This window comes from Palaemon carinicauda, chromosome 38 (genome assembly GCF_036898095.1).
Source record: "Palaemon carinicauda isolate YSFRI2023 chromosome 38, ASM3689809v2, whole genome shotgun sequence".
Lineage (NCBI taxonomy): Eukaryota > Metazoa > Arthropoda > Malacostraca > Decapoda > Palaemonidae > Palaemon > Palaemon carinicauda.
Window position 1 is genome coordinate 2,923,247 of NC_090762.1, and position 27,500 is coordinate 2,950,746.

Below are 27,500 nucleotides of genomic sequence, written 5' to 3' on the forward strand. Positions count from 1 at the left end.
GAGCTTGTTATGCAGCCTTGAGGAAGCATAACATATCACTTTTAAATATAAGTCTTCAACTTCTTTCTGAAAGCCTTTATATCATCAATCCTTTCGATGTTAAGAGTGAGCTTGTTATACAGCCTTGAGGAAGCATATTTGAAAGCTTTAGAAGCAACAATCATTGGTAGATTTTACACCATTAAGGGCTACTAAAATGTTTATGATAAAATTGATTACTAAAGTTCCTGTAGAGAGGAGGATTCCCCTGGAGTATAGGACCGATTTGAAAAGCATCCCTTAAAGTAAAATGTACTCCATAATGAGTGATAGTTCACGTACGTAGAAGATTCATGAATCTCACCTTTGTCAATTAAGGAAAACGGTGGTCCATTTGGTTTCCCCTGTTCTTTCCTGGAAGTAGAGTATCTGTTATTGAAAGATTGTTACATGATATACGGTAAAAAATAGGTGTATTTGATGTTGGAGCCTAAATACCAGAGGGAAGGGTACAAAATTTATATCAATATTAAAGTTAAAAAAAAATCCAAGCCAATGAAAAGGGTAAAAAAAATTCAGATCCTAATTCAATAAATAGTGGCTTATTTACTACATTCTCTCTCTCTCTCTCTCTCTCTCTCTCTCTCTCTCTCTCTCTCTCTCTCTCTCTCTCTCTCTCTCTCTCTCTCTCTCTCTCTCCAAAAGTGAAAGATCACCAAAAATATTTTTAGTAGCCTTTTAAACAACTTGTCACATGGTTATTCACATTGACAGGTAACCTATTTATGATAAGACTTGAGCACCAATCCCAACCATTGAGTATTTTAACCTCCAGGGAAAACACTAGCATGTCATCTAATAAAGCAAACAAACTATTCTGTTGTTAGACTAATATTAAAGGACCACATCTCTTTCTTAGCAAACAATCTCATTGAATCGATGGACGAGGAAGTGGACCCCTGCGATGACTTCTTCAAATTTGCCTGCGGCGGGTTCCTTCAGAAGAAGATCATCCCCGATGAGAAGACTTCCCTATCGCGATTTAGCGAGGTCTCCGATGACCTGCGGGAGAAGCTCAGAGGTCTGGTAGAAGCAGAGGTCACTAAGGAGGACTCCCCGTCCACAAAAATGGTGAAAGAGCTCTATAAATCCTGCATGAACACTGGTAAGATAATTGTCAATGGTCAGCTAGTTATTGAAAGATTAGGGTTTTTATTTCATATGGCCTTTCAAAACCAACTTTTCAGTGATCCTTAGAGAAAGCGAATGTTATCTTGGAAGTTTAGTCATTACCCTTATGAAAAACGGAATGCAGTATTTTATAATTTTTCAGTGTAAGTATTGTAAAAAAAAAATTAGGATATTGAAATACTGTAGTAATATTTTTTATTATTGATTTAGACATTTGAAACATTAATATTGCTGTTTATTGACTTAGGACATTGAAAGATAAATATTGCAGAGTATTTATTTATTCAAATTATTTATCAATTTTAATTCTGTGTTGGGAAGTGTTCTTTGTAATTATGTGATTCAGTGTAGGTATTACATGCTGTTTTTGTAGTGTCGCTTTTTTCTCCTAGTTGCAACTCCATTTTAGTGTTCTTATAAACTCCTGTTCCAACTTCCTTTTTTCCATTTGTTGTTCAGCCTGTTCTAACATTTACTATTTACTTTGTAGTGCAATTCAGAGGTTCTCTTACCCCGTATCCTATCAGCACTCAAACCCAAGTCGATTCAATTTTTGAAAGCAGAAATAATGTAAAAGTTTATTTTGATTTGTATTTGACATGAGCAGGTCTGCTGAAGCAATTCTAGCCTAAGAAATTTAAGCATTTTTTTTTCATCTTTTACAGAGCGTATTGAAGAGAGAGGATTAGAGCCTTTGAAGGAGATCCTCCAAGAAATGGGTGGATGGCCCGTGGTCGAGGGAGATGCATGGGACCCCTCAGCATTTGAGTGGAAAACTAATGTTTATATCAACAGGAAACTTGGCTATTCCTTGGATTACCTTTTTGACTTCTCAGTTACTACGAACATCAAGAATTCCACCTGGAGGATAATAGATGTAACTACATTTGATTTGTTTAGGAATAATTTAGGATAATTTAAAAATTTTCATTGGTTTCTTAAGGTCAAAATTAAACGCTATTTTAGTTAAGTAAGGTTAAAATAAAGTATCGATGATTTTAAATTAGAAATTTTATTCTATTCTTTGAAAAGTCATGAAAATTAGAAATTTCAGAATCGATAGTAATTTAATGTTTCTGTAATACAGTATAATGGTTTCTGTTTAGTTTAGAAAATAGATTTTCTTAACCGAAATTCATATGCATTTTCTGAATTATATTTGGCTTTGAAAAAATAAAACTAATGTCCCTTTGGTATTTGTAGGCTACACCTGTAGCCAATTACTTTACTAATTGGACCTTTCATCATTAGGAGAGAAAAATGTTTAAGAATTAAATATATGTAGTAAAACTTTTATGTTTGTTTATTTTAATGTAAAAATTAGTTTGTCCCATGGATTAGCATTTTAAATTTTGAGGATAGGGACACTCGTTATGTGTAGAAAAATAAAATTGGTTTCTCATGTGGTCTTAGCAAACATATGTTTCATAGAATGTCTTAAAATATATTGTGTATGCAATGGGATATAGTTTTAAACTTATTTTAGCTATGTTGCCTAGTGTCTCCCATTGCTTGAATAAAAAATTTACTTTTGTTTTTAATATAAATTTGAATCTCTTCCAAATAGATTGATCAGCCACCTCTTGGTATGCCTTCCCGGAAGTATCTCTTGAAGGGATTCAATGACAGTGATGTTCAGGCTTATTACAACTACCAGATCAGCATGGCAGAGCTCCTGGGAGCTGACAGAGAAAGAGCTAAAGCCGATCTCAAAGAATCTCTCGATTTTGAAATTGAGATTGCAAAAGTAAGTGAACTGGTTTTAAGTTACGTTATTTTACTTATTGAATGAAAAAAGTAAACCTTTGTCTGCTCTTTTGAAACAAGCCCATAATAAGGTAGTTCGGGTTAAAAATTTGCAAGATCTATGCCACAGATACTGTAACTTCACTTCATAAAGTCCAAATGGTTTTGACATTTTGAAAATTATAAGAGGAAAAAACTCTGCATATAGACATTGAATCATAAATAGTTATTGATACGAATAGGCAAATTCATATTGCCACTAAATTGTAAATTCTCTTCAGGCCAAATTTCTGGATTAAAGGAGAAATATTTCTTTCAGTACTCCTTGCCAAAAGAAGAAAGACGCAATGCAACCAAACTTTATAATAAGATGACGATTGGGGAATTGCAAGAAATGGTTCCCGAAATCCCATGGTTGGAATACATCAACACTTTGCTCTCTCCTTTCTTCGAGGTAAGTTTGCTCTGAAAATTCTCTCGATTCCCTTTAGTACAGTAGTCTGGTATGAAAGTGTAAAGAAGAAACTCTTAACAATATGGAATGTTCTTTTTTTGGTTTGAAAATTGTGATACTTGCCATAAACTATTTAGAAGATTAAAAGTGTCTTTGGTTTAAATCTTAGATTGAATTTAATTCTTGTGATATTCTGCAAAATTTCCTATTTAAATTTTTAATTTTTAGCTACACAAGATGACTCTTCAAAATAGCTGAAAAAAAAAATCATTAGAAGAGATTGGTACAGTATGTAGATGGTTCTTCTGCATTCTTCTCAAGGATGAAATCTTGCAGTGTTTAATATAATCAAATTAACTACAAATGTGTACTTTACTCTGTTATCAATCTCTGGAATTACTGAAATTTATTAAAGGGCACTGCTTATATAAAGATAATTACCAAGAAAACATTTAATCTTTATGTATGTTGTGCCAATTAATAAAGAATTCCTAAAGGTTTACTCCTTTTGTACCCAGTTTAATAGTGCACGTTATGGAAATACACTTTCACTTCCTTTGCGTTTGCTTAATCTAGCTAAGGTAATTTTTACCAACTATCATCCAAGAGTGGTAGCCTTTTTATATATACTGTATATTTATATATATACACACTATATATATATATATATATATATATATATATATATATATATATATATATATATATATATATATATATATATATACATATATACAGTATATATATATATATATATATATATATATATATATATATATATATATACAGTATATATATATATATATATATATATATATATATATATATACAGTATATATATATATATATATATATATATATATATATACAGTATATATATATATATATATATATATATATATATATACAGTATATATATATATATATATATACATATATATATATATATACAGTATATATATATATATATATATATATACAGTATATATATATATATATATATATATATATATACAGTATATATATATATATATATATATATATATATATATATATATATATATATACAGTATATATATATATATATATATATATATATATATATATATATATATACAGTATATATATATATATATATATATATATATATATATATATATATATATATATATATATATATACAGTATATATATATATATATATATATATATATATATATATATATATATATATATATATATATATATATATATATAAAGGGGAATATGTTTTCTGTAGCAAAAATATCTACTTTCCTTAGGATTAAATTTATGAAATAATAAAGATTCATAGCCTACAAAAAACATGTACAAGGTAAGGAGGAAGTTTGAAAAAATATAAATATAAATTTTTCACCAGAAATTTTAATAAAGAAAGGTAAAACTGCTTATTTCTTCTCAGGTACAAAGTGATGAACCAGTGGTTGTCAGCAGCAAAGAAATGGTTAAAAATCTTGGAAAACTTATAGCCAGAACCCCAAAAAGGTAACTAAACTGTTCCAAAGTGTCTTAATTTTTCAATCTAGAGAGTTAAGAGTTCCTTTGACTGGCCAGACAGTACTAAATTGGATCATTCTCTCTGGTTACGGTTCACTTTCCCTTTGCCTACACATCCTCCGAATAGTTTGGCCTAGTCTTTACAGATTCTCCTCTGTCCTCATACACTTAACAAAACTGAGATTAGCAAACAATTCTTCCTCACCCAAGGGGTTAACTACTGCACTGTAATGTTCAGTGACTACTTTCCTCTTGGTGAGGGTAGAAGAGACACTCTAGCTATGGTAAGCAGCTCTTCTAAGAGAAGGACTAGCCAAAATCAAACCATTGTCCTCTAGTCTTGGGTAGTGCCATAGCCTCTGTACCATGCTCTTCCACTGTCTTGGTTTAGTTCTATTGCTTGAGGGTACACTCGGGCAATCTATTCTATCTAATTTCTCTTCCTCTTGTTTTGTTAAAGTTTTTATAATTTACATGTGAAATATTTTTTATAAAGTTATTGTTCCTAAAAAAATTTATTTTTCCCAGTTTCCTTTCCTCACTGGGCTATTTTTCCTGTTGGGGCCCCTGGGGTTATAGCACCCTCCTTTTCCATCTAGGGTTGTAGCTTAGCAAGTGGTGGTGACGATGATAATAATAATAATAATAATAATAATAATAATAATAATAATAATAATACAGCACTGCGATCCTACATCTAAAGTTTTAGCAATAAGTTTCCAGGTAATGTGAATTAGTAGAAAGCTTTTTAAGTGTTCGTTATCATAACTGATCCTTATTAGTTTATAAACCTAAGTTTTGTGATTGTATTTAAGTTTTCAAAGTTTTGGCCCTATACAGTATTACCTTTAATGCATATAAACACACCATCTTGCAATGACTAATTACACAATAGTTTATCATGATCTGTTCTGCTTTAATGAAAATAGTAACTGGGATAAAAGACCTTTTGGTATTAGGCAATGGTATATTGAGGCAAGTCAGTAAAGAAAAGACTGCTGCTTTATGAAACAGGAGTAATAGATTTATCACATTTGTGGTAGAGAAAGTACTGTACAGTAATTATGATTGTGAAAGTTCCTTGTTGAACTGGTGGGACTTATTTTGGTCCTGGCTGAATTACCATTGTTAGGGAAAGGGAAACCATCATTTAGAGCTTCTCCTTTTGGTTTACTATTGATAAAGTACCAATAACATCTATCAAGGAAATGTATATTCAAGTAATGGTTGATCAAAAGATTTAAAAATAATGAACACAGGAATATGGTCCCGAAGATCTATGAAAAATTGGACTTACGGTAACAAGGAGTACATTACTTTTAACCAAAAAGGATAATCATAAAATTTTGTTAGCAGTGTATAAAAGATTAGTAAGCATTTGATCTGAGATACGCTAATTGATGAAGCATACTTTTTAAGTTCGGCAAAATGTTCCATCCAAAATCTGGAAAGTTGCTTTGGATAATAAATTTTATTTTTAAAATTAGCTGTTCTAAATGATAGTCCTAATTCTCCATCCTTAGGTTAAGTAACAGTTTTATAATAGCTAATAGTAACAGGTGTATTAAAATTACAGATGAATATCTAATTGCTTAATTAAAGATTAAAAAATATTTTTGAGTTTATGAAAATCCGTAGGTAGTATATACAGTAAAACAAAAAGTTACGTAATTAAAGTTTAACTTTATTTAAAAATTTTATACTTGTGAAATAAGTAAAAACTTAAATAATAGTTATCCAAAAATTTGTTGTTGTTCAATGGTTAATTTCCTCTTCCAGAGTAATAGCCAACTACATGATGTGGAGAGTAACAGCAGCCTCTGTGGGATACCTGAATGAAGTTGCTAGAGATATCCAGCTCGCTTATTCCAAGAAGCTTGTTGGAAAGGGAACAAGGGAACCACGTTGGAAGGAATGTATGGGATCAGTATCTGGAAGGTAAAGTACATGACGTTGATGATTAAAAGTTGTGAAATTTACTCGCTTTAGATTATAAACAATATTGTCTTTAATGTAAATTATGGATGTGCTGCTTTCTTTAGTTAATTTAATGGCTAAAGATATTAAGCTTTAAAAAAAAAAAGATATTTCGTACATGAGCTAAGTAAAATGGATAGTTTTTCTAATTTAAACTGGAAAATGTGTTAAACCTCGTAAACTTTATGTTAAAACAAATTGAAGTGCCGAGTATTTGAGAACATCTTTGATAATTTCTTTACTTACTCATTCAATTGGGGCTAATAATGATCTTTCCTTCCAGTCTTTCTCATGCTGTGGGCTCCATGTATGCCAGCACTTTCTTTAAGGAAGACGCCAAAGCAGCTGCCGATGAAATGGTAACCTACATCAGAGCAGAATTCGATCATATTCTTCACAATATTGATTGGATGGATGAGACAACCCGTCAGAGGGCTCTTGAAAAGTCTAAAGCTATCACTCCTCATATTGCTTATCCTCCAGAACTGCTCGAGGAACAAAAGTTGACAGATTTATATGAAGGAGTAAGTATGAGGCAAAAAATTTTTTTTCTAAACAAGAGCAATCAAAGATATCTGATCTCCACCAAAGGTTAATGGAGTCTTCCATGGCCTAAGATCTATCTGTGGTGGAAATTTTATAAAAATCTGTCAATTTCTTAGGATGTTATCTTAAAAATGGTGAAAAATGGAAATCTGGATCTAGAATCCAGATCATCTCCAAAATTTAATGGGGTTGTCCCTGACCTAAGATCTATGGGTGATAAAAATTGTCAAAATCCATCAAGTAGTTTTGACGTAATTCTGTTCTTTAAAATTGTGAAAAATAAATGTCGAAAAGTGGATCATCTCCAAAATTTAATGGAGTTGTCCGTGACTTAAGGTCTATCTGGGGCATAAATTTTGCCAAAATCCATTGAGTACTTATGACATAATCCTCCCCACAGTCATATACAGACAAATAAATCGATAAGACCCCCTTGGCAGAGGTAATAAGGATAAGTTGAGTTGGTAACATGGACTTTTTTACTGAGCACTTTTTAGATGAAAATTGGGAGACCACATTCTACTGATAATTAAAGGCTGCACATTTATGATTGAATCCATTGGGAAAGAAACTTGCAAAATCTACATTTGTAAGTTAATTTGTGAATATTTTAATGCTCATTCAATTTTTCATTTTTTATTTTTTTTTATTTTGAGCATCTCCATTCGTTTGCTTTTGCATCAAATTTAGATTTGGAGGCACATGTTCACAGTGCTTGGTTTTGACCTAAATTCCATAATCTAATCCAATATGTCATGTGTACTAATAGTGTAACTTGTTCGTATATTTTCAGCTTCAGATTTCCAGTGGCGATCTACTGGATAATATGCGAAATCTGACAGTGTTTGGAACAGACTATTCATTCAAGCGACTTCGTGAAGAGATTGACAAGAAAGACTGGAAGAACCATGGGGCAGCTGCCGTTGTCAATGCTTTCTATAGCCCTCTTGAAAACTCCATCCGTAAGTATTTTTTTCATTACCTTTCTTTGATCCTACCAGGAATTTTCAAATACCATAACTGCATGTGATAGATATATGCCAAAGATTTTTATTTCGAAGGTTGAATGATTAGTAAAAGAAATTTTTTGTTTACTTTGCCATAAATCCATCAACGTTATCCAGTTATCTGAAGTTATTTGATAATTTTTTAAGAAATGGCTCAATGAGATGCGTAAAGTTTTTCATAACCTTAAAGTATTCAAAATATTAAGAAATTTCTCGTTGATATGCAAAGTTTTTCATAATCCCAAAGTATTCCAAAAGCTTCGTCAAAAATTTATAAAAGATATAGATAAATGCCTATGGTAGTCTTTTCACCTACCTTTAAATGTATATAGTTGCCTCTTTATCTATACTATTCTCCTACAATACATTTCTTTTTTACATTGGTGTAAAAGTCTTTGATTCAGTGTTTAATTTTGAAGATTTTGGTAGAATAATTGCATGATTTAAAGTTTATAATCTTGATTATTTAGTGATGAAGCTTTTCATTAACTTCAGATTAAAGGTATTTCCTACCTTTTGATAACCATTACAAATTGTTAAATGAACAGTCATGCCCAGATGAAGTTATCGAGGCATCAGTTAATAAACTTTACTGCAAGTTCGTTCATAAGAGATTGGCCTGCATAAGGCGAATACAGACTCTTGCATTGGCAGAGGCCTTGACCCCCTACATTGAGACGCGATTTAAAGTTTAACATTTATTATTCCTGCTCTTAAAATCCTATCACTACCTGAATAATTCCATAAATAAAAGACCACATTTCTTAAATCAACAAAATTAAATATTTGAGGCTTTAAAACATTGTTGGTGGTTTAATGTACTTCCATGCCCACTTCATTCTTCCATTTCTTTCATCATCTTGCTGTACAAACTCTCAAGTCTCATCCTGGACCACATGGCCCAAAATTCATAAAGATAATTCAATCCAGTACTCACTGGTACAATATAGAAAATGGAACCAAAGTCTTTAGTGTATGCAGGAAATTCTCTACATAATACAGTATAGACACTTTTTTTATAAAAACTTTAGTGTTGTGTTATTTAAAAGATTAGATGATGTTGCCACACAAAATCTTACTTCTGATTTTATTTCTAGAATTCCCTGCTGGTATCCTCCAAGGAACATTCTTTGAAGCCGACAGACCTAAATATATGAATTTCGGTGCAATCGGATATGTTATAGGACACGAAATTACTCATGGATTCGATGATTCGGTAAGTGATTGATTAAATATGGAAGAGCATTACTCGTGAGAGTCGGATACACTAGGACATCTGTTATTGAAATTTTTAATAATATCCATAATTTGAACAATGAATCTATAGTAACGATTAGAACATTAATAAGTGTTTGGTAGCCTAATATTAGAACAAAGAAATTTCAAATCATTCTATCTCAAGATATACTGTACAAAAGGGAATAATTAAAACATAAAGTTAAAAGTTGCCAAATGTGAATATTAAAGTCCTCTACTTTCAGAATAAATGATTTCTAAAATAAATAGCATCAAAATGTTTGATTGTTTTAAACTTTTAAAGATTAGTTTTCATATACTTGGTATTCATCTTAAAACAGGGTCGTCAGTTTGATGCCAATGGAGACCTCAGAGATTGGTGGGAGAAGGAGACCAAGGACAAGTTCATTACGAAAACCGAATGCATCATTTATCAGTATGGAAACTACACTGTTCCAGAACTCAACATGACTGTAAGGAAGTTCTCTTTATTATCGTTATTCAAAAATACTTATGCATATAACAAGCATGAAACATTGACTTAGAATGTAATCCTCCATAAAGTAACAATGGCCAGAGAGAGAGAATGTAATCTTTAATTAAGTAACAAAAGTGAGCGAGTGTAAAGAAAATTAGTTCAAATCTGAAAAATGACTAATTTTTCCTAAAGCTGCATGTATTTGAAATGTTCCCAATTTTCATCTGCCATTAAGAAAGGCATTTTTTTTAAGAACTAGGTAATATTTTGCTGAAGAAAACATGCTAAAATTTTATATAACTGACCCAAATAGTATAAGTGATTCTAGTCAAACAGTAGTATTATAATTACTTTTAAAAATCACAAGTTATTTGTTCTTACATGAATATAAATCCTTGTCCTTCAATAAGAATTTGTTCTTACACAAATACAGTAGAAACCCTCATCCTTTATACAAGATAGGATATCAGCGAAGCTGGAGTATACAGCAGTTAAACTTTTATAACAAAGTGTAAACAGGTAGCTGGTAACTCCGAGAGCGGGGAAGGCTGGCCACCTGCTTGCTCATAGATTACTTGCTTTAAATTCAGCAGTCAGTGAGAACAGATTATCTTCCACTGGCTAGAGTATTTTGGTGATAGCGCTTGCTTCGAAGGAAGCGCAGGAAAGTGTTTTCGCTCCTGCGCTGGACACCTTTGGCTTATTTCCACAGAAGGGAGTCTCTCTCCTTCTCAGCCTCCTCCCTTCAAAGTCATCCACCATTACACAAGTCTCTGTATCACCTCCTTATAATAGCAAGTCTCCCTCCCTCTGGGACGTGTGCAGTACTGTGAAGTGTGCATCTCGTATAGATACCTGTGTTGACAAGCAACATCTCTCAACACGCAAGTAGGCATAGATGTGCGCTAGGTCTCCTAAGAACATTATTATTGTTTTCATTATTATAATTAATTATTATTATTATTATTATTATTATTATTATTATTATTATTATTACTTGCTAAGCTATAACCCTAGTTAAAAAAAGCAGGATGCTATAAGCCAAGGGGCCCCAACAGGTAAAATAGCCCAGTGAGGAAAGGAAACAAGGAAAAATAAAAAAAATTAAGAGCAGTAACATTAAAATAAATATATCCTATATAAACTATAAAAACTTAACAAAACAAGTGTTGAGGAAGAGAAATTAGATAGAATAGTGTACCCTCAAGCAAGAGAACTCTTACCCAAGAAAGTGGAAAACCATGGTACAGAAGCTAGGGCACTATCCAAGACTAGAGAACAGTGGTTTTATTTTGGAGTGTCCTTCTCCTAGAAGAGCTGTCTACCATAGTTAGTCAATTCTATCCTTACCAAGAGGAAAATAGCCACAGAACAATTACAGCGCAGTAGTTAACCCCTTGGGTGAAGAAGAATTGTTTGGTAATCTGTGTTGTCAGGTGTATGAGGACAGAGGAGAATCCTTAAAGAATAGGCTACACTATTCAGTGAATGTGTAGACAAAGGGAAAGTGAACTGTAACCAGAGAGAAGGATCCAATGTAATACTGTCTGGCCAGTCAAAGGGCCCCAAAACTCAATAGCAGTAGTATCTCACTGGGGGCCGGTGCCCTGCCAACCTACTACCTATAAGTGCATATTTTGACCTGTCCCCACTGGACAACCTGAGCCTGTGCTAGTAGTGCATGTCCTACTGCCCTATGCTTTCATGGTGCGAGCTCAGCCTTGGAACAGGCGAGTTACCGTGTGCGCGCAAGCCAACCAGACTTGCCTCAAAGCTTCCACATCAATCGGACGCGCCTCGCTACGCGTCGCCTACTTCCACCCCACACGATCTAAAATGTTCCCCTGCAGCTCGTGCTTGCAGAACAGAGTGCAATGCTGAAATTTGTCTGGGAAGAAATCTTATACTTGAGAATAATTGTGCCCAAAATCTTATACTTGAGAATAATTGTGTACACACCTTAGAGCTTGTGCTCATGATTTAGATTTGCAGGTCTAACCGATAGACCTCCCTGGATGACGGAGACTCAACGGTCGGCTTTAAGTAAATATTCTGGGTGACCCTTGTCCTCGAACCCATCATGGTCGAGATCACCCAGGGTGCAGTAGTTTCTCAAGTTCAGAACTACTGGTTGTCTCCCATTGAATTTATTTAGACCTCATACACTCTCTCTCGGACTGCCATTGAATTAATTTCGACCTCACACTCTCAGATTCCCATTAAATTTCATTTCGACTTCGCACTCTCTGACGCCCATTGAAATTGTTTTAACCTCACACACACTCTTGGACTCCCATTGAATTTGTTCCAATCTCACACTCTCTCTCTCAGACTCCCATTAAATTTTTTTCAACCTCTCACTCTCTCTCTCCCTTGGACTCCCATTGAAATTGTTTCAACCGCTCACACTGTCTCTCGGACTTCAATTGAATTAATTTCGACTTCACACACTTTCTCGAAGTTCAAGAGATTCCAGTAAGGAACGGCTTCAGTCTCCTTCGGAATGGACCAGATTCTGTGACCCGTGATGCCTTGGAGGATAGAAGGTTACCGTCCCCTTTTCACATTTCTCTGAGGGCTCATGCCTCGGAAAAAGGAAGGCTTTTCGATCTGTACCTAATAATAAGGTGCCTCTTGTATCAGGAAGGAATTCTCGAGGTTGCTGGGGAGTTCCGATCCTAGAAGGGGTACTGGAAATAGCGGGTCTTGTTCATGATGTCCTCCAAGGAGAGTGAAGGGAGAAACTTATTTGTTTCTCGACTACTCCCAACATCGGCGGGGCATGGTGTCAAAGAGGGAAGACGTTGCCTCTGATTCGAACTCGGATGCTTATGACAGTGCCCATCCTCAGCCTGCTGGACTTAATCCCCTGATACTGAGGAGGGAGAGTCAGTCAACTTTCCTACAGGTGTTGGCTAGCACGCATAGAGTTATTGGTCTTGGGGAGGCCCCTGCTCTCCTCCTTAAGGTAAAGGACCCTCAGAAGCCCTAGATAAGTTTTCAATTCCAGTAACCATTTTGTTTTGAAGATTTTAGAATGGCTTCTTATTATTGGACTGAGAGGTATAACAGCTCAATTTTTCGGTGTTCTGGCACACATAAGTGTGTCTGGAAATGAGAAGGCAGATTTTCTGGCAAATAATGCTGCAGCCAAGTTGCTAGCAAGAAGGTATCCCATTCTTTGTGATTATTGTTTACCCAACATAAAGAATTTGATTTCTAATAATTAGCAAAAGCATTGGGATGGTTTAGTTGAAAATAAGATGCGAGAAATAACGAATGTTATAGTATTCTCTTGGAAGGATAACATGATGTTCTGAAAGTGGGAGCTTACTCTTTGTCATCTCTGCATTGGTCAAAATCGGTTGATACGTGAATATATGTTTACTGGCCAATACCAGCCATATGGCAACAACTATTTGGTACCCTTGACAGCGAGGCATTTTTTGACAGTATGCCCACTTATAGTAGCAAAAGAAATAAATATCTGTTTGAGGCTCGAGGTGAGGATAGGAGATTTATCCTTGTCAAAATTCTTGGATGTGTGTGCTACCATGCTACAGTATTGGTATTTTCAGGTTTACTTCAGAAGCAGGTCTTCTGAGAGCTTTTTAACTTTCAAAATGACATCTTTGCTTTTGTAGGTTTATTTGAATATTCTTTTATTCTTCATTTATATTAAATGATACCGGTGTCAATGACCTTATATGACAGGATCCCAGAAAATCTCTTAATCAATCAATTGACCTCAATGCTTTACAGTTCTAGTGTTCTGCCTGATAAGGAGTGTATTGAACAAAGTCTGGTCCACTCTTATCATTTTAGTCAATTTTTTTTAGCGGTGCATATTTGCACCGACTCACAGGGGTGCCCTTTTATCTCGGAAAGGTTCCGGATACTTGATTGGTTGAAAGTATTTTTGTCCGAACAGTTTCATTGTTCTCAAATAATTACTTGGTAATGCGAATCAAAACTTATTTACTAACCTATATTTCTCCACCAGATATATGTTTTGTCAATAAACAATGTGAAAGAATAAATATATTATAAAGTATCATCATGGTAAGTCTAAATTTAATAACAATCCGCCGAAGTCAACGACAGCAGCTTATTTTCGGATGCACGCTTTGTAATTTTTCACATATCTTAACACAAATTGGGATAAATTACTCAGCATAAGTTAAACATGTTATAAACTTTCTTTGAATACCAGAATTTACCAAAAACATGGAATTAATAAAACCCGATATTTGTGAAAACTTACGGGGAGGTAAAAGAACAGCCTGCAGCGGCCTGGCGGGAAAGCAATCCCTTCTGACTGTCATAGACGCAGTTTTTTTTTTCGTAATATAGTTCGGCCTATTCCTTTCAGTTTAAATAGTCTTGCATTGTCTCTCTTCGTAATATTTTGCTTAGTATTTTCCCACATTCCTGTACCTCACCTAATATCTATCTATTTTCCCCGATATCCCTTCTTTCATATATGGGATATCCGCACTACGATTCCTTATGTTTTGTACCTTACATCAGTATGTATGTAAATAATAATAACAAATTTTATGCTGTGTAGCAAGTATAGCCTGTTCTGTAAACCTGTTCAGTAGCTCATGTATCAAATGAAATTAAGCATTGTATTTTTTTTTTTATTCCCGCCTCTACACTATTTTAATGAGACAAGTACGCGCTTCCCTTCAAACCAACACTTTCCACAGAGGATAAGAAATAAGGAATAGTAGTGCGGATATCCCATATATGAAAGAAGGGATATCGGGGAAAATAGATAGATATTAGGTGAGGAACAGGAATGTGGGAAAATACTAAGCAAAATATTACGAAGAGAGACCATGCAAGACTATTTAAACAGAAAGGAATAGGCCGAACTATATTACGAAAAAAAACTGCGTCTATGACAGTCAGAAGGGACTGTTTTCCCGTCAGGCTGCTGCAGGCTGTTCTTTTACCTCCCCGTAAGTTTTCACAAATATCGGGTTTTATTAATTCCATGTTTTTGGTAAATTCTGGTATTCAAAGAAAGTTTATAATAACATGTTTAACTTATGATGAGTGTAATTTATCTCCATTTGTGTTAAAATATTTGAAAAATTACAAAATTACAAAGCGTACATCCAAAAATAAGATGCTATCATTGACTTCGGCGGATTGTGTTATTAAATTTAGACTTACCATGACGATACTTTATAATATATTTATTCTTTCACATTGTTTATTGACAAAACATATATCTGATGGAGAAATATAGGTTAGTAAATAAGTTTTGATTCAAATTACTTGGTAATTATTCAAGAACAATGAAGGTGTTCGGACAAAAATACTAACGACCAATCAGGTATCAGGAACTCTTCCGAGCTAAAAGGGCACCCCTGTGAGTCGGTGCAAATATGCACTGCTAAAAAAAGACTATAGTACTGTAGCCCCAAAATGGCCCCAGGTAGAATGGTACCCGGACCCTAGTTTCTTCTAATAGACTCCTAGAGAATTGCCTCTTCTCCCTGTCCTATTGTGCTAAACACACGTCCAGATATTTCACAATTCTGAGGAGTCTATTCGGCTTCGTGCATGGAGATTATCAAACATCTCCTTTCAGTGATGTATGCAAAAGTATCGAGAAACTTCTGTCAGAGAAAATCCTTTACACGTGACGTTGCGCACGAGAGGTCAGTTTACCTTCAGAAATCTTCAACCTCAGAGTATCAAGCCAAGTGGGCCATCTTCTGCAGAGGGGTATTTCGCCATTAATAGCCAAGTATTTACTTCACTTCCGAAGAGAAAAGCTATCACTCGGCTTTGAGCCAGGTCTTTAATGCTGGAAGGAGTTTAAATTTCCTCTTTGGCAGAACTCGCTAAGGTCATATGGAGTTTTGAATAGTCCTTCCCTCCAATAGAGGAGTGACCACGGCCCTGGGACTTTACTAAGGACTTGCGGTTCCTTAAGAGGCACCTTATGAACCGTTGACGCTTGCCTCATACAGGAATCTTAACCTCAAAATGGTTTTTTCTTTCCTTAGCCTCCTCCAAGCGGGTTAGCGACAGCTTCATGGTCTTTCCTTAATGTCTTGTTTACAACGTCCAGAAGATTTAGATTACCGCCAGATCTTTGTTCAAACAGCATCCATACCATTTACAACACTTCCAGGAGACTAAAATTACTGCCAGACTCTCATACCGAGTGATGGAAATATGGCTCATTCTGGTTTGTCCCCGAGCTTGTAGCCAAAACCCAAAATTATTTGATCCCATTTCCAGTTTTTCTTCATTTCAGTAAGTGAGCCTTGGAACAGTAACTGACGATCATAATCGCTTGCTTTTTGGTCTTGTCAGAGTGCTTAAGCACTACCTAAAACATAACCTGCAGCATTTCCTCTTGGTAAAAGTAGAAGAGACTCTCTAGCTATAGAAAGCAGCTTTTCTAGGAAAAGGACACTCCAAAATCAAACAATTGTTCTCTAGTCTTGGGTAGTGCCATAGTTTTTTACCATGGTCTTCCACTGTCTTGGGTTTGAGCCCTTTTGCTTGAGGGCACACTCATGCACACTTTTCCATCTTGTTTCTCTTCCTCTCGTTATTTTGAAATTTTTGTCCTCATATTATTTTCAAGTTTTTATAGTTTATATATAAGATTTATTTCAATATTATTGTTCTTAAACTTCTCTTGTACTTTTTCCTTATTTCCTTTCCTCACTGGGCTATTTTTCCTGTTGGAGCCCTTAGGCTTATAGCATCCTGCTTTTCCAACAAGGATTGTAGCTTAGCAAGTAATAATAATAATAATAATGGGGATAGTCAAGAAATAAGTGACTAAAAATATGATCTCTATTGGTTAAGGGAAGTTTTTAACTGTACGTATTATCCACCCTCATCTAATGCTCCAGGTGGAGCTTCGGTTAGAGCTCATGATATCAGAGAAGTAAGTATGACCTTGTCATTCCGGAAGAATCTCTCTTGTGGTGCAGGTACTCGAGGAAGGTGTCTTGAAAGGACAAACCACATTTACTGCTCATTACCTTTGGGAATCATCTCGCAAGTACTTACATCTTTTCAAGAGTAGTGCAGTACTCGTGCTGTTGTTAGCTGCATTGAATGTTGATGCAGGTAAGCTTCCTTACTGGGCAGTTTTTCTATAAGTAGATGTAGAAATCTCTCTCCATCCTCCTTATGAGGAGGTAGAATGGAAACTTATGTGGATAATTCTGTTACTTTTATTTAACTACACTTTTCAGAGATCATGCCCATTTTATATTGGATGTTCTTTGGGTATGTCTGTCGGTGGACAAAACCGTACCGTATTATCCCTAAGAGGTGGACAATAGTAGTCACTTTCACACCTTCACAGATCAATGTATTCAGAAAAACTGAGATTTTAAACCAGCTAGCTTAGTTATAAGGAATTCTCCCTCTTAGGGTAAGGATGAGGGTTTGTATGTTTATGAACGATTCTTCCTTAGTATAAGCACGAGGGGTTGTATATGTAGAGGAACAAATCACCATTTTCAAAAATAGGCGTGGACATCCATCATGATCGGATGCCATAGGCATCCATTGACACCAGACAGGACCTACTGCAAGAAGGCCCCGTATAAGGAGTGGTTCAACCACCCATGGAGGAAGAAGGATCCGTTTCGACGATGACTGAGGTATTTCACCTCGCTGTGCCGGCATATTAAGTTATGTCGTCAACCTCTTCAACCCCAACTCCCCAACTGGCTAGACAGTTCGGGAGGAACAAAACGCTCCTAGAGTCAATCCAGCAGATACTGACACTGTTCCGGAGGGAACGAGAGAATAAGCAAGATCTCAAGAGAAGAAAAGAGAGGTACAGGGAAGGAAACGCCCTGGCGCTTCCAGGGGCTCTGCTAAGCCCCTTAAAATATCTGACCTCCCTCACTGGTCCGAACCAATCCCTGGGAGTAGACGGAACACATGCCCAAATTGAATAGGAAGCTTTATATCTCCTAGAAGTTGGGGCCCAATCCCCTGAAGAGCTTCAATTCTGGCCCAGCTTCAGCGTACCCAGATTGCTTCGTGAGACTACGAGATGAACCTACATCCCGAGAAGAGGTTATATCGAAGGAAGTCATTTTCCTCGAACATGACAAGGCTTAAGCCATCCTTACCAAGAGCCAGAAAGGGGCCAGATATAACTCTTAAAGTCTCAGCAGTAAACAAGAAGCATCCAACCGTCCTTGCTCCTTCCTCCCTTTCGGGGAAGGCCCTAGACTGTGTTAGAAGAGCAGGTGAAGAGAGCAAACCCTGCCCAATCCTAGAGAAAGGTCTCTAGCTATGCCCACCTGCGAGGAGAAGCGGAAAGAAGTATATCCAACCTTCTCCGTCTCTAAGTTGGATCCGGAGATAGCAGGTCAGCAGTTGAACGAGAACCAAACCATCCCTTGAGAAGGGAACAGGAGACGAAAGATAAGCTTATCGCCTCCCTGTCTCGTCAAAACCGCTTAAGAAATGTGTGCAGGCCTTTAGTAATACCCCACCCTTGGGGTGGATTTGTAGGTTTTTCCCAGGTCTAAAAAGGACCCGTAGAGACCAGGCGTTTGCCGCATCAATGGTGAAACACGAACCCAGAAAATCTACTTCATGTATCTGGGACCTTTCCCACAGGAAATAGTTCAAGAGGTCATTACCAAAACCACCACGGAGAATGGAATCCTGCTCCAAAAGTGGGGCATATTCTCAAAGAGAAAATCATCATTAGAACTGCACAACTTCCAACCGTGACCATGACCACGGTGGCTCAAATGGTAGCCCAGCCGCAAACCACCTTCCAGATGGTCCCTCAACAGCTGGTAGCCAGTCGCCTGCATTTAATCCAGGCTTTGAAAGGCACTTGACCACCTTTTGGCCCTACAAAGGTAAGGGCCCAAGAAGAGGATCCTCCGGAAACCCCCCAAAGGTGGGGAGGAGGATGCGGTCACAGAAACAAGTCCTCAGGAACCTCTAAATATTGAGAGGTTTCAGGTAGGAGGTAGACTTTTTCCATATTCGGGATCGTTGGACCTTCTATCCTTGGTCCACAGCCAAATTATGAATGGGCTTGGTTTGAAATGGAACAAAAATCTGCCCCACTTTTCCAAAAGTCTTCCAACACTCCACCCCTCTTATTGGAAGAATATACCTCAAAACTCTTGAAGAAAAAGGTAATGAGAAGAGCGAAGTCCATCAAAATTCCAGGGAAGGCTGTTTTGCGTTCCCAAGAAAGACTCGTACAAACCCAGAGTCATTCCAGACTTGTCTCCACTCAATAAGTTCATTGAGAACAAGAAGTTCCGGATGCTTACATTGCAGCACATGAGGACTTTTCTACCAAAAAGGGGCGTATACAGTCTCAATAGACCTGGCAGATGCTTACTGGCACCTACCAGTTAGTCGCCCCCTCTCCTCTTACCTAGGATTCAGGCTACAGAAGACAAAATTTGTCTTCACAGCCATGCCCTTTGGACTAAATATAGCCCCAAAGGTATTGACAAAACTCACGGCTACGATCGTCCAGCACCTGCGCTCAGAAGGCGTACAGGTAGTAGCATACCTGGACGATTGGTGGTTGCGGGCAGCATCCAAGCCTACTTGTCTGCAAGCGGCTGGAAAGGTGATCCAGTTCCTGGAACACCTGGGCCTCAAGACCAGTCGCTAGAAGTCTCGCTTTTCTCCAGCTCACAAGTTTCAATGGTTGTGAATCCATGGGAACTTGCAGTCACAACACCTCTCCTTTCTATTAAAGAAGTGAAGTATCTGTCAGGAGACTAATCCAACACGAGGGGATTCCAAAATGCCAACAGGAAAGAGCACTGGGCTCTCTCCGGTTCTCAATAGTGACAGACCCGGTGCTAAGAAGCACAGCCAAAGGATGCGCCAGGAGTCTGGAGAAGATACGCATCAAACGCTGGAAGAGATCGACAAGGTTGACTCCGACCCAATCACGCACGCTATTGAGGCCGTGGTCAATGAATAAGAGCCTAACACAGACAATTTTCTTGCATCCACCACATCATCTGTGGTAATTCACATGGAAGCCACCCTAAAAGAACGTGGAGGCCACCCGTATGACAGGAAAAGACAAGAAATTGATCAGTCCAGTTCAAAACTTTTACATCAACATCTTGGAGGCTATGACAGTCCTCCTGACATTGAGGAGACTATCCCTTCGCAGAACAGTCCACATCAGATTGGCTCTCAACAACGAGGTGATAGTAATATGTCTAATCGACAAGGCTCGAGTTCACCTCACATCAACCATGTGATGTTAGCCATCCTCCACCTGGCAAGGGAGAATAAATGGCATTATCAAGCAGTTCACCTTCAAGAGTTCCGCAATGTGACGGCGGATGCTCTATCCAGGCGAAAGCCGATAGAGACAGAATGGTCCCTAGACGCAGACTTATTCTCCCTTATTTTCAATAAAAGTCCCGGAACTGCAGATTGACCTCTTCGCAACGAGCGACAACAAGTACTAGTAGCCCCTTTCGACTGGAACGGATGGAATCGAAGGTTTCTGCTTCCACCTACCAATCTCCTGCTAAAAGTCCTCGACAAGCTAGTATCCTGCAAAGGAACAGCTCCTGCAGTGGCCCCCAAACGGCCCAAAAACAATGCTTTCCTCTAATTCTGGAATTGAAACTGTAGCTGTTTCCTCTGCCGTACCCAGCTTTATCAAATCTGGTACAGAAGTCTATTACATTTCATCCCCGAGACCCAACAACCTGCACTTCAGGAGTTTTTCTCCCTAACAGCGAACAAAAGTTTGGGATCTCGAAGAATGTGACCAACCCCATTGTAGAGTACAAGTCAAGTCCAACCAGGAGACAATGGGAATTGTCTTGGAAGAAAGGGCCACCCCTCGTGAAAATAAGGTGACCTACAGAAATTACAAAGGTTTCTGTCTCTTTCTTCTTTTACCTACTTGAACGAGGACTGACTTCCACTAGGATAACCACGTGTAAGTCGGCCTTGACTAGACCTCTTCTATACGCTTTGAGGCGAACCTCATAAGCGAAACCTTTTTTAAGGTACCAATGCATACACTAGACGCAAGCTGACAACCCTCCAAAGCCCATTACATGGTCCTTGGTCAAAGTCTTACACTATGCTTCGAACCTATACAATGACGATTGTACTCTAAAGGAGTTAATACAGAAAGTCAATTTTCTGTTCGCAATAGCCTCAGGGGCTATAGAGTTAATGACATATAGGCCATATTCAGTTCACAGAAGAGGGAAAACCGAATCCTTTCCCGATCCTACCTTTCTCGCCAAAACGGGCTGCCCATCAAAGGGTGGGGTCCTTGGAGAATCTGCCTACTAAAGGAAGATGTCTCCCTATGCCCATTAGGGGGTCTTAAGGTCTATCTTCGTAGAACTTGACTTCAAGGAAGGACAGCTCTTCCAAGACGATACCTTAGGATAAAAAATCTATCCCTAAAAATAACTGAGAGCAGTACTCACCTACTTAATCGCAGAGTGGATCTTGACAGCTCACCCGCTGTTCATGATCCTAAGAAAATTGCTTCTTCACGGAACTTCTTCCAACACTATCCGAAGCAAATACATAGGATAAGACATGTTGTGGTGGCGGCGGGTAGTTTTAACGAACCTGTCGTCTAAGCCTGCGACGAACAGTGAACTGCTTTGGGACTTTCCAGTGCATCGGGTGCCTGGGTACGTTAACCCTCAAGTGCAAATCATAACTATGATTAACACTGTTCCACATATGTGCATATCTGACCAATAACACCAGTGCCGAGAGAATGTTTGCGTCACGGTGTTCATGCATTTCCAAAATCTGTACAGATCAGTCGGATTTGGTTTCACATCTCTATTGAGTGGCATCATTTCGATGAAATTACATATTTTCCCAAAAGGAGAAAATATGGACCCTGATGTGTTTTTAATGCCGGATCAGATTCATACCTGATTGTAACTACAATCGATAATTTAGCTACAAGGTAAAATACTGAACGTATTCGCGTCTTATTGCTGCTGTCTCAGTAACGGATGAATAAAACATACTGGAGTTTTAATTAAGCCCTAGAATGGCCCAACTTGAAATCAGAGTACAGATTTCCAATGGATAAAGGGTAATCTCTTAAGATTTACCGTCCGTCCCTATGGAGATACAAACTTTGAATCCTTATAGTCAAAGTCGACACTTTCCCTGCAGGGGGCAGGAAGCTCTAAGCTAGTTCTAAGCTTAGTGGATATGACAGATAACGGTAATGTCATATATAAAGGTCTAGGAGACCATATAAGGAACTCATTCAAAGTGAAGGCACTTATACAAACCCACAGATAGTACTTTCAAGTAATTCTCTGGTAAACTTCCATCAGGACGACATGGCTGAGCCCAAAAACCGGACTTTGAAGCAAAGCGAAAAATCTATTTTTGGGTGAGATAGCCATGTCGTCCTGATGGACCCGCCCTCCTTTCTAAAAAAAGGAGTATACATATATGTAACAAATCCCCACCCGAAACTACTCTATCTGCGGCAATCTATGCTTAATTGCAACAAGGAATAGTTCGCCGGGGTGGTACCAGGAGGGGATCCACTGGGTAACCTTGATAACGGCTCCCCTTTAAATTCGCCACTCTTCCCCCTCAGAGTGAAAACGCTATTCGGAGTGAAGATTGCCATGTGTCGTATCTAGAAATACGTCCCCTGATATTATGTGATATCCTTTAGAGTTAATTTAAGGATACTCGCGCCAGGAGTTAGAATTCTGGAGACCTGTGGTCAATTCTCTGGCAGTATCACTGTAGTCAAATATCCCTTAGAAAGCTGCCTAAAGGAACCTTCCATCAGGACGACATGTCTATTTCACCCAAAAATAGCTTTTTCCCTTTACTTCAAAATCCGTTTTCTATTATTCCTAACCATACAAACCTCAACAACATCCCCAAGTCCTAGGTGATAGTTGAAGTGGCTACTCAAGTGTGGTGGCAAGGGGGCATAACAGAGTTCCAAATAGCTGAAAACATATTCTTATTAAAGGACAAATTTGTATTGTCAGGAAAAATATAAATTAACTAAAAATTTGTGCTTTTATTGCTAACATTACAAACCTCGACACCAATCCCAAGTCCTAGGTGTTGGTTGAAGTGGCTACTTGTGTGCTGGCAAGGAGGCATGACAGTGGAGTTCCAACCACCCTGAAAAAGTACTAAAGGACAGATTTGTTTAGTTGGGAAAAATACAAATTCCGTAAAAATTTTTGCTTTTATTTACTGGAACTAAAATTAGCAGTTTGCCACAAAAGTCATCTCTAACTTAATATTCCAAATTAAATTAAAATGTTACTGGGTATCCTAGAATACTTTTTGTTTCCTTAAAATTTGTGGCCCTATTCTTTTTAGTTTAATGATTTTATCTGCTATTTAAAGATTACTGTATTGTGCTACAAAAATCAATTTTTATTTAAAATTATTCTAGGTAACATTTAGTTTATAATGATACTTTTACTATTTAGCCTTGACTACTGTCACATATACTCAGGACATGAACACTAAGCAGCATGCAGTAGTTAACCTTCCAAAGGGAGGAAAGTGTCTACAAAATTAATTGCAGATTTTATACCACAAAGTCAGTTCTTTTGTTCTTACTTCCTTAAAATTTGTAAACAGACAGAAAACAAATATTTTATGCCAACAAATTCACTTATTTTTTTTCAACTCCCTTGCAAGAAAAATTGTCTTGACAAACATTCACTTTTTTATCTTTCCTCAGCTGAATGGCATCAATACCCAAGGTGAGAATATAGCAGACAATGGAGGAATCAAGGAGGCTTACTATGCATACAAGCAGTGGGTCAAAGATAATGGTAAGGAATTGAAGCTGCCTTCCCTGCCCTACTCCCCTCAACAACTCTTCTGGCTCTCTGCTGCTAATGTATGGTGTGGAAAATACAGACCAGAGACCCTAAAACTACGCATCCTGACAGGCGCTCATTCACCCGCGCAATTCCGCGTCAATGGCCCATTCAGCAATCTCCCAGAGTTTAGTGAGGACTGGAAATGCAACAAGGCGTCCAAATTGAACCCAGAAAAGAGGTGTTCCGTTTGGTAAAAAGTCATTGCACCATGGGAGAATATGGGAGAGGGAGGGTGGGAGGGAGGGATGGGGACTGGGATAAAAGCGAACGTTGTGTGTCGAGAGTTATCTTTTTTAGAGTTCTACACCTTAGAAATGTGTCTTTGGTGCTTCACGGTTGCTATATTTAGAAATGTAGTATGCTGTACAATAATTTCTGTTAAGCTGACCTTGTGACAGCTTCCCGGGAACGTTATTATTATCATTTTTTTTTTTTTTTTAGAAATCTTGCAAATTATTAGTTCATATTAATGGGATTTTGATATTACTCGAAGAAAGGTTTCTGGTATACTTCAAACCCGGGTCTGTTATCCCCGGCTGGGCCGAGGGATAAATTAGTGAAAGAGGATTTTTTAAGGAGAGTAGAGATATATTTTTACCCATGTGCGTTTATTCCAATTTAAAGACTGCTTGCTTCGTGAAGTGAAAACTTTAAAGATAATTCTATCCCTTTAAGATTGCCTACATTTTTTTAGTACAAAGGGATGACATTCATGCTATTTTAAAAAGCCCGAAATATTAAAGAATATTTTTACTCTGGTATAGTTACGCACACCTTCATTGCCTCTATTTATTTACTTTTTACTGCTACCTATTTTCTATTTGAAAAATCAGTCTAATGCATAATTTAAGTTAGTGGTGCTCTTAACTAACTTTCAACACGTTATTCCTAAAAGAAGCTGTGATTGTTTGAACAGCACAGTGATTTTTAAATGAAAATAAAATAAAGTTCACGTGCACGTGAATACACAAGCACATACACATACACAAAAACTCTTTGCAACATCTTTTCTGGCTTATTCCTGCATCTACTGTACTTTATAATGGAAGATGTTCCTTATATAATTTTAGGGACACCCTTTGGCTGGTGCATTTCCAGAAATATCAATGTTTTTCTCTTGTTTTTAGAAAATACAAAGGTTTTTACATTAGGATGTTCCTTTTATTTCTTAAGTCTTGTACTTAATTTTCTTTTATAAGCTGGCAAGCCTAAATGACCTGTTAATTTTCCTTCAATGATTCCTTTTATTAATTTCTCTAATTTTCCTTCCTCCAGTTTTTTGTTTTAGTTACTTAAGTGTTTTATAGGTTGTTTTTATAGCAAATTTATTTTTACACATTATTTAATTCTTTCCTTTTCAATCATATTCTGCTTTTAAAGTTTCTCCTCTTTTTTTTTTTTCCATGATTTTTGGACAAGACTTGAAGGAAGTTTCGTCTGGAAATATTTTCACTAACTGATATCGAATTCTTTGTCTGATCGTACAATAAAAAGATGTTCTACCTCAACAATGGGCGAAGAGCGCTAGAACACCCTCTGTGCACATGTAAACGAGGTACTTCATATCTTAGCATGTTTTCAATTCATACAAGTGAAATAGTGTTCACTGTTGGACAGTCACTATTGTGCTTTTTCATATTGCTACTGCAAGACCCCTGTGTCTGGATGGTGTTGTTCTCAACAGAAAATGGTGGGATGGCACCTGCAGGAGCTGTTGAATCTTGTAAGGATTCTTCATTTCCTTTCTCCTTTTTAAAACATGCTTCTTTTTCATTAGCAACCTGATGATGACTAGGATGTGTAGGAAGGGCCGCAAGCTTTATATATTTAGTAGTGTGATGGTTTCAAGAAAGTTTGCCACATTCCTCGACTTGCTCTGGAATTATCCCTTCATTAAAGATCTAATTTCAAACACTGACCATGTCTCCAGTAGGTAAAGATAGTGTTGAAAAGTAACTGTATAGTACCCATATTCAGGCTGAGAAAATTTGAGTTTTTCAAAGCTCAATTAGTTTTTATTGCGATAGTGAAAGTGATCTTTGTACACGAAGGGTTAGTCTAGCAAAAAGTAGTGAGTTGATGAGGAATATCATAACCAGCATGTATTTGTACGTGGAGTGAAAGGTGCTAATTTCTAGGGACAATTTTTGGCTTTCGAAAAGGCGTCTCGGAGGTTTCTTTATCAAAGCATATCCTCTTCATTCACAATTTATGAGTTCATATAATACGTGTACGTCTGTGCAAGATGCGTACGTATGTATATGCACATTGTATACATGTTCATGTACCTGCATACAAATTTATGTATGCATGCATATTATCCTAAAACTAATATATGTCACGATTGCATACATACACCATAATAATGTCATTCGAGGAAAGCATGGAAGTTCATAAGTTGTTTCATATCCGCCGCACATACCCAAGACTTTTCTTTGACGCCAAGAGAATTTTTTCACAGGGAGGAATATTTTCATAAAAAAGCACTATTTTTAAAAATGTTATGTACGAATTCCAGATAGTCATACTTTACATATCTATATTGGTATTGTAAGCATAGATGATGAAAACTTTTGTGATTTGTATAGTAATAAAGTGTATGTGTAAACATATGTTTTAATGACACCTTCATCAGTTTTTTTAGCAATCTAAGACATTGGTATAATTTGTAAATATAAAATAGTGAAAACTTGCGAATTTTAGGAATTAGCACGATGTAAAATTAATCATTTAAAAAATGTCATTTTTTGAGCAATATAACTTAAGAAAACTAAATTCTTTATCTAATTTTTTTTTTTCAAAAATAAAAGCACTATATTATGTATCAAAGTACATTATTATCTGAAAGGCACAAGTCTTCGTTATTTCCATGGAGAGAATCTTTTACATAAAAACTCTTTTGCCTGTAAAATCCATCTCGGGGAAAAAAAACATGAAGAATTTCAAGCTATTTCTCAAAAGGTTAAAATATTTCACTTTTATTAGCTATTCATAAACTCCCACTTGTTTTTCTTCTCAAGGCTTCCAGTTGAAGTATATAATAAATTCAGAGTTGGGCATACTGTACAACAACCAAAGGCCATTAGACGTGTGAACGCCATGTGCTAAAACTTTTAAAATCAGACGCCATGTACTAACAAAATTAATGTAATTTATGAAAACTAAATTTTTAGATTACTGCATATTAATTAAAATTTTTATTTTGGCACTAATTAAGGCTTGCATACCATTTGGGCAAGATTTTAAGTTGAAAAGAAGTTTTCAATTGAATGAAAATAACGTAGTGACAACAAAAAGCTGCTATTAAACGACTAAAACTGTACTGACAATTCTCCGACACATCAAGAACAAAAATACTACCCGGTTTACACGTGGAAAATTTTGCTCTTGATTAGATTGAAAAACATTGACATTTAACTGAAGCGACCAACAGTACATGAAAGGAAATCCCATAGGTAGGCAAAA

At 36.6% G+C, this 27,500-nt stretch overlaps 1 protein-coding gene across 5 annotated transcripts in view; it reads left to right on the forward strand.

Moving 5' to 3' along the window:
* Nep2 (Neprilysin 2) overlaps positions 1 to 26,643 on the forward strand; it is a 403,754-nt gene extending 377,111 nt beyond the window's left edge. For all 5 annotated transcript variants that reach the window (XM_068361810.1, XM_068361811.1, XM_068361808.1 and 2 more), the window contains exons 4-14: positions 899 to 1,144; positions 1,836 to 2,047; positions 2,738 to 2,917; positions 3,236 to 3,370; positions 4,811 to 4,893; positions 6,685 to 6,843; positions 7,166 to 7,406; positions 8,222 to 8,390; positions 9,533 to 9,651; positions 10,013 to 10,144; positions 23,891 to 26,643. In XM_068361810.1, coding sequence (XP_068217911.1) covers positions 899 to 1,144; positions 1,836 to 2,047; positions 2,738 to 2,917; positions 3,236 to 3,370; positions 4,811 to 4,893; positions 6,685 to 6,843; positions 7,166 to 7,406; positions 8,222 to 8,390; positions 9,533 to 9,651; positions 10,013 to 10,144; positions 23,891 to 24,229 — 2,015 coding nt within the window. In that variant the 3' untranslated portion in view covers positions 24,230 to 26,643. The remainder of the gene's footprint in view (positions 1 to 898; positions 1,145 to 1,835; positions 2,048 to 2,737; positions 2,918 to 3,235; positions 3,371 to 4,810; positions 4,894 to 6,684; positions 6,844 to 7,165; positions 7,407 to 8,221; positions 8,391 to 9,532; positions 9,652 to 10,012; positions 10,145 to 23,890) is intronic.
* The last annotated feature ends 857 nt before the right edge of the window (positions 26,644 to 27,500 follow it).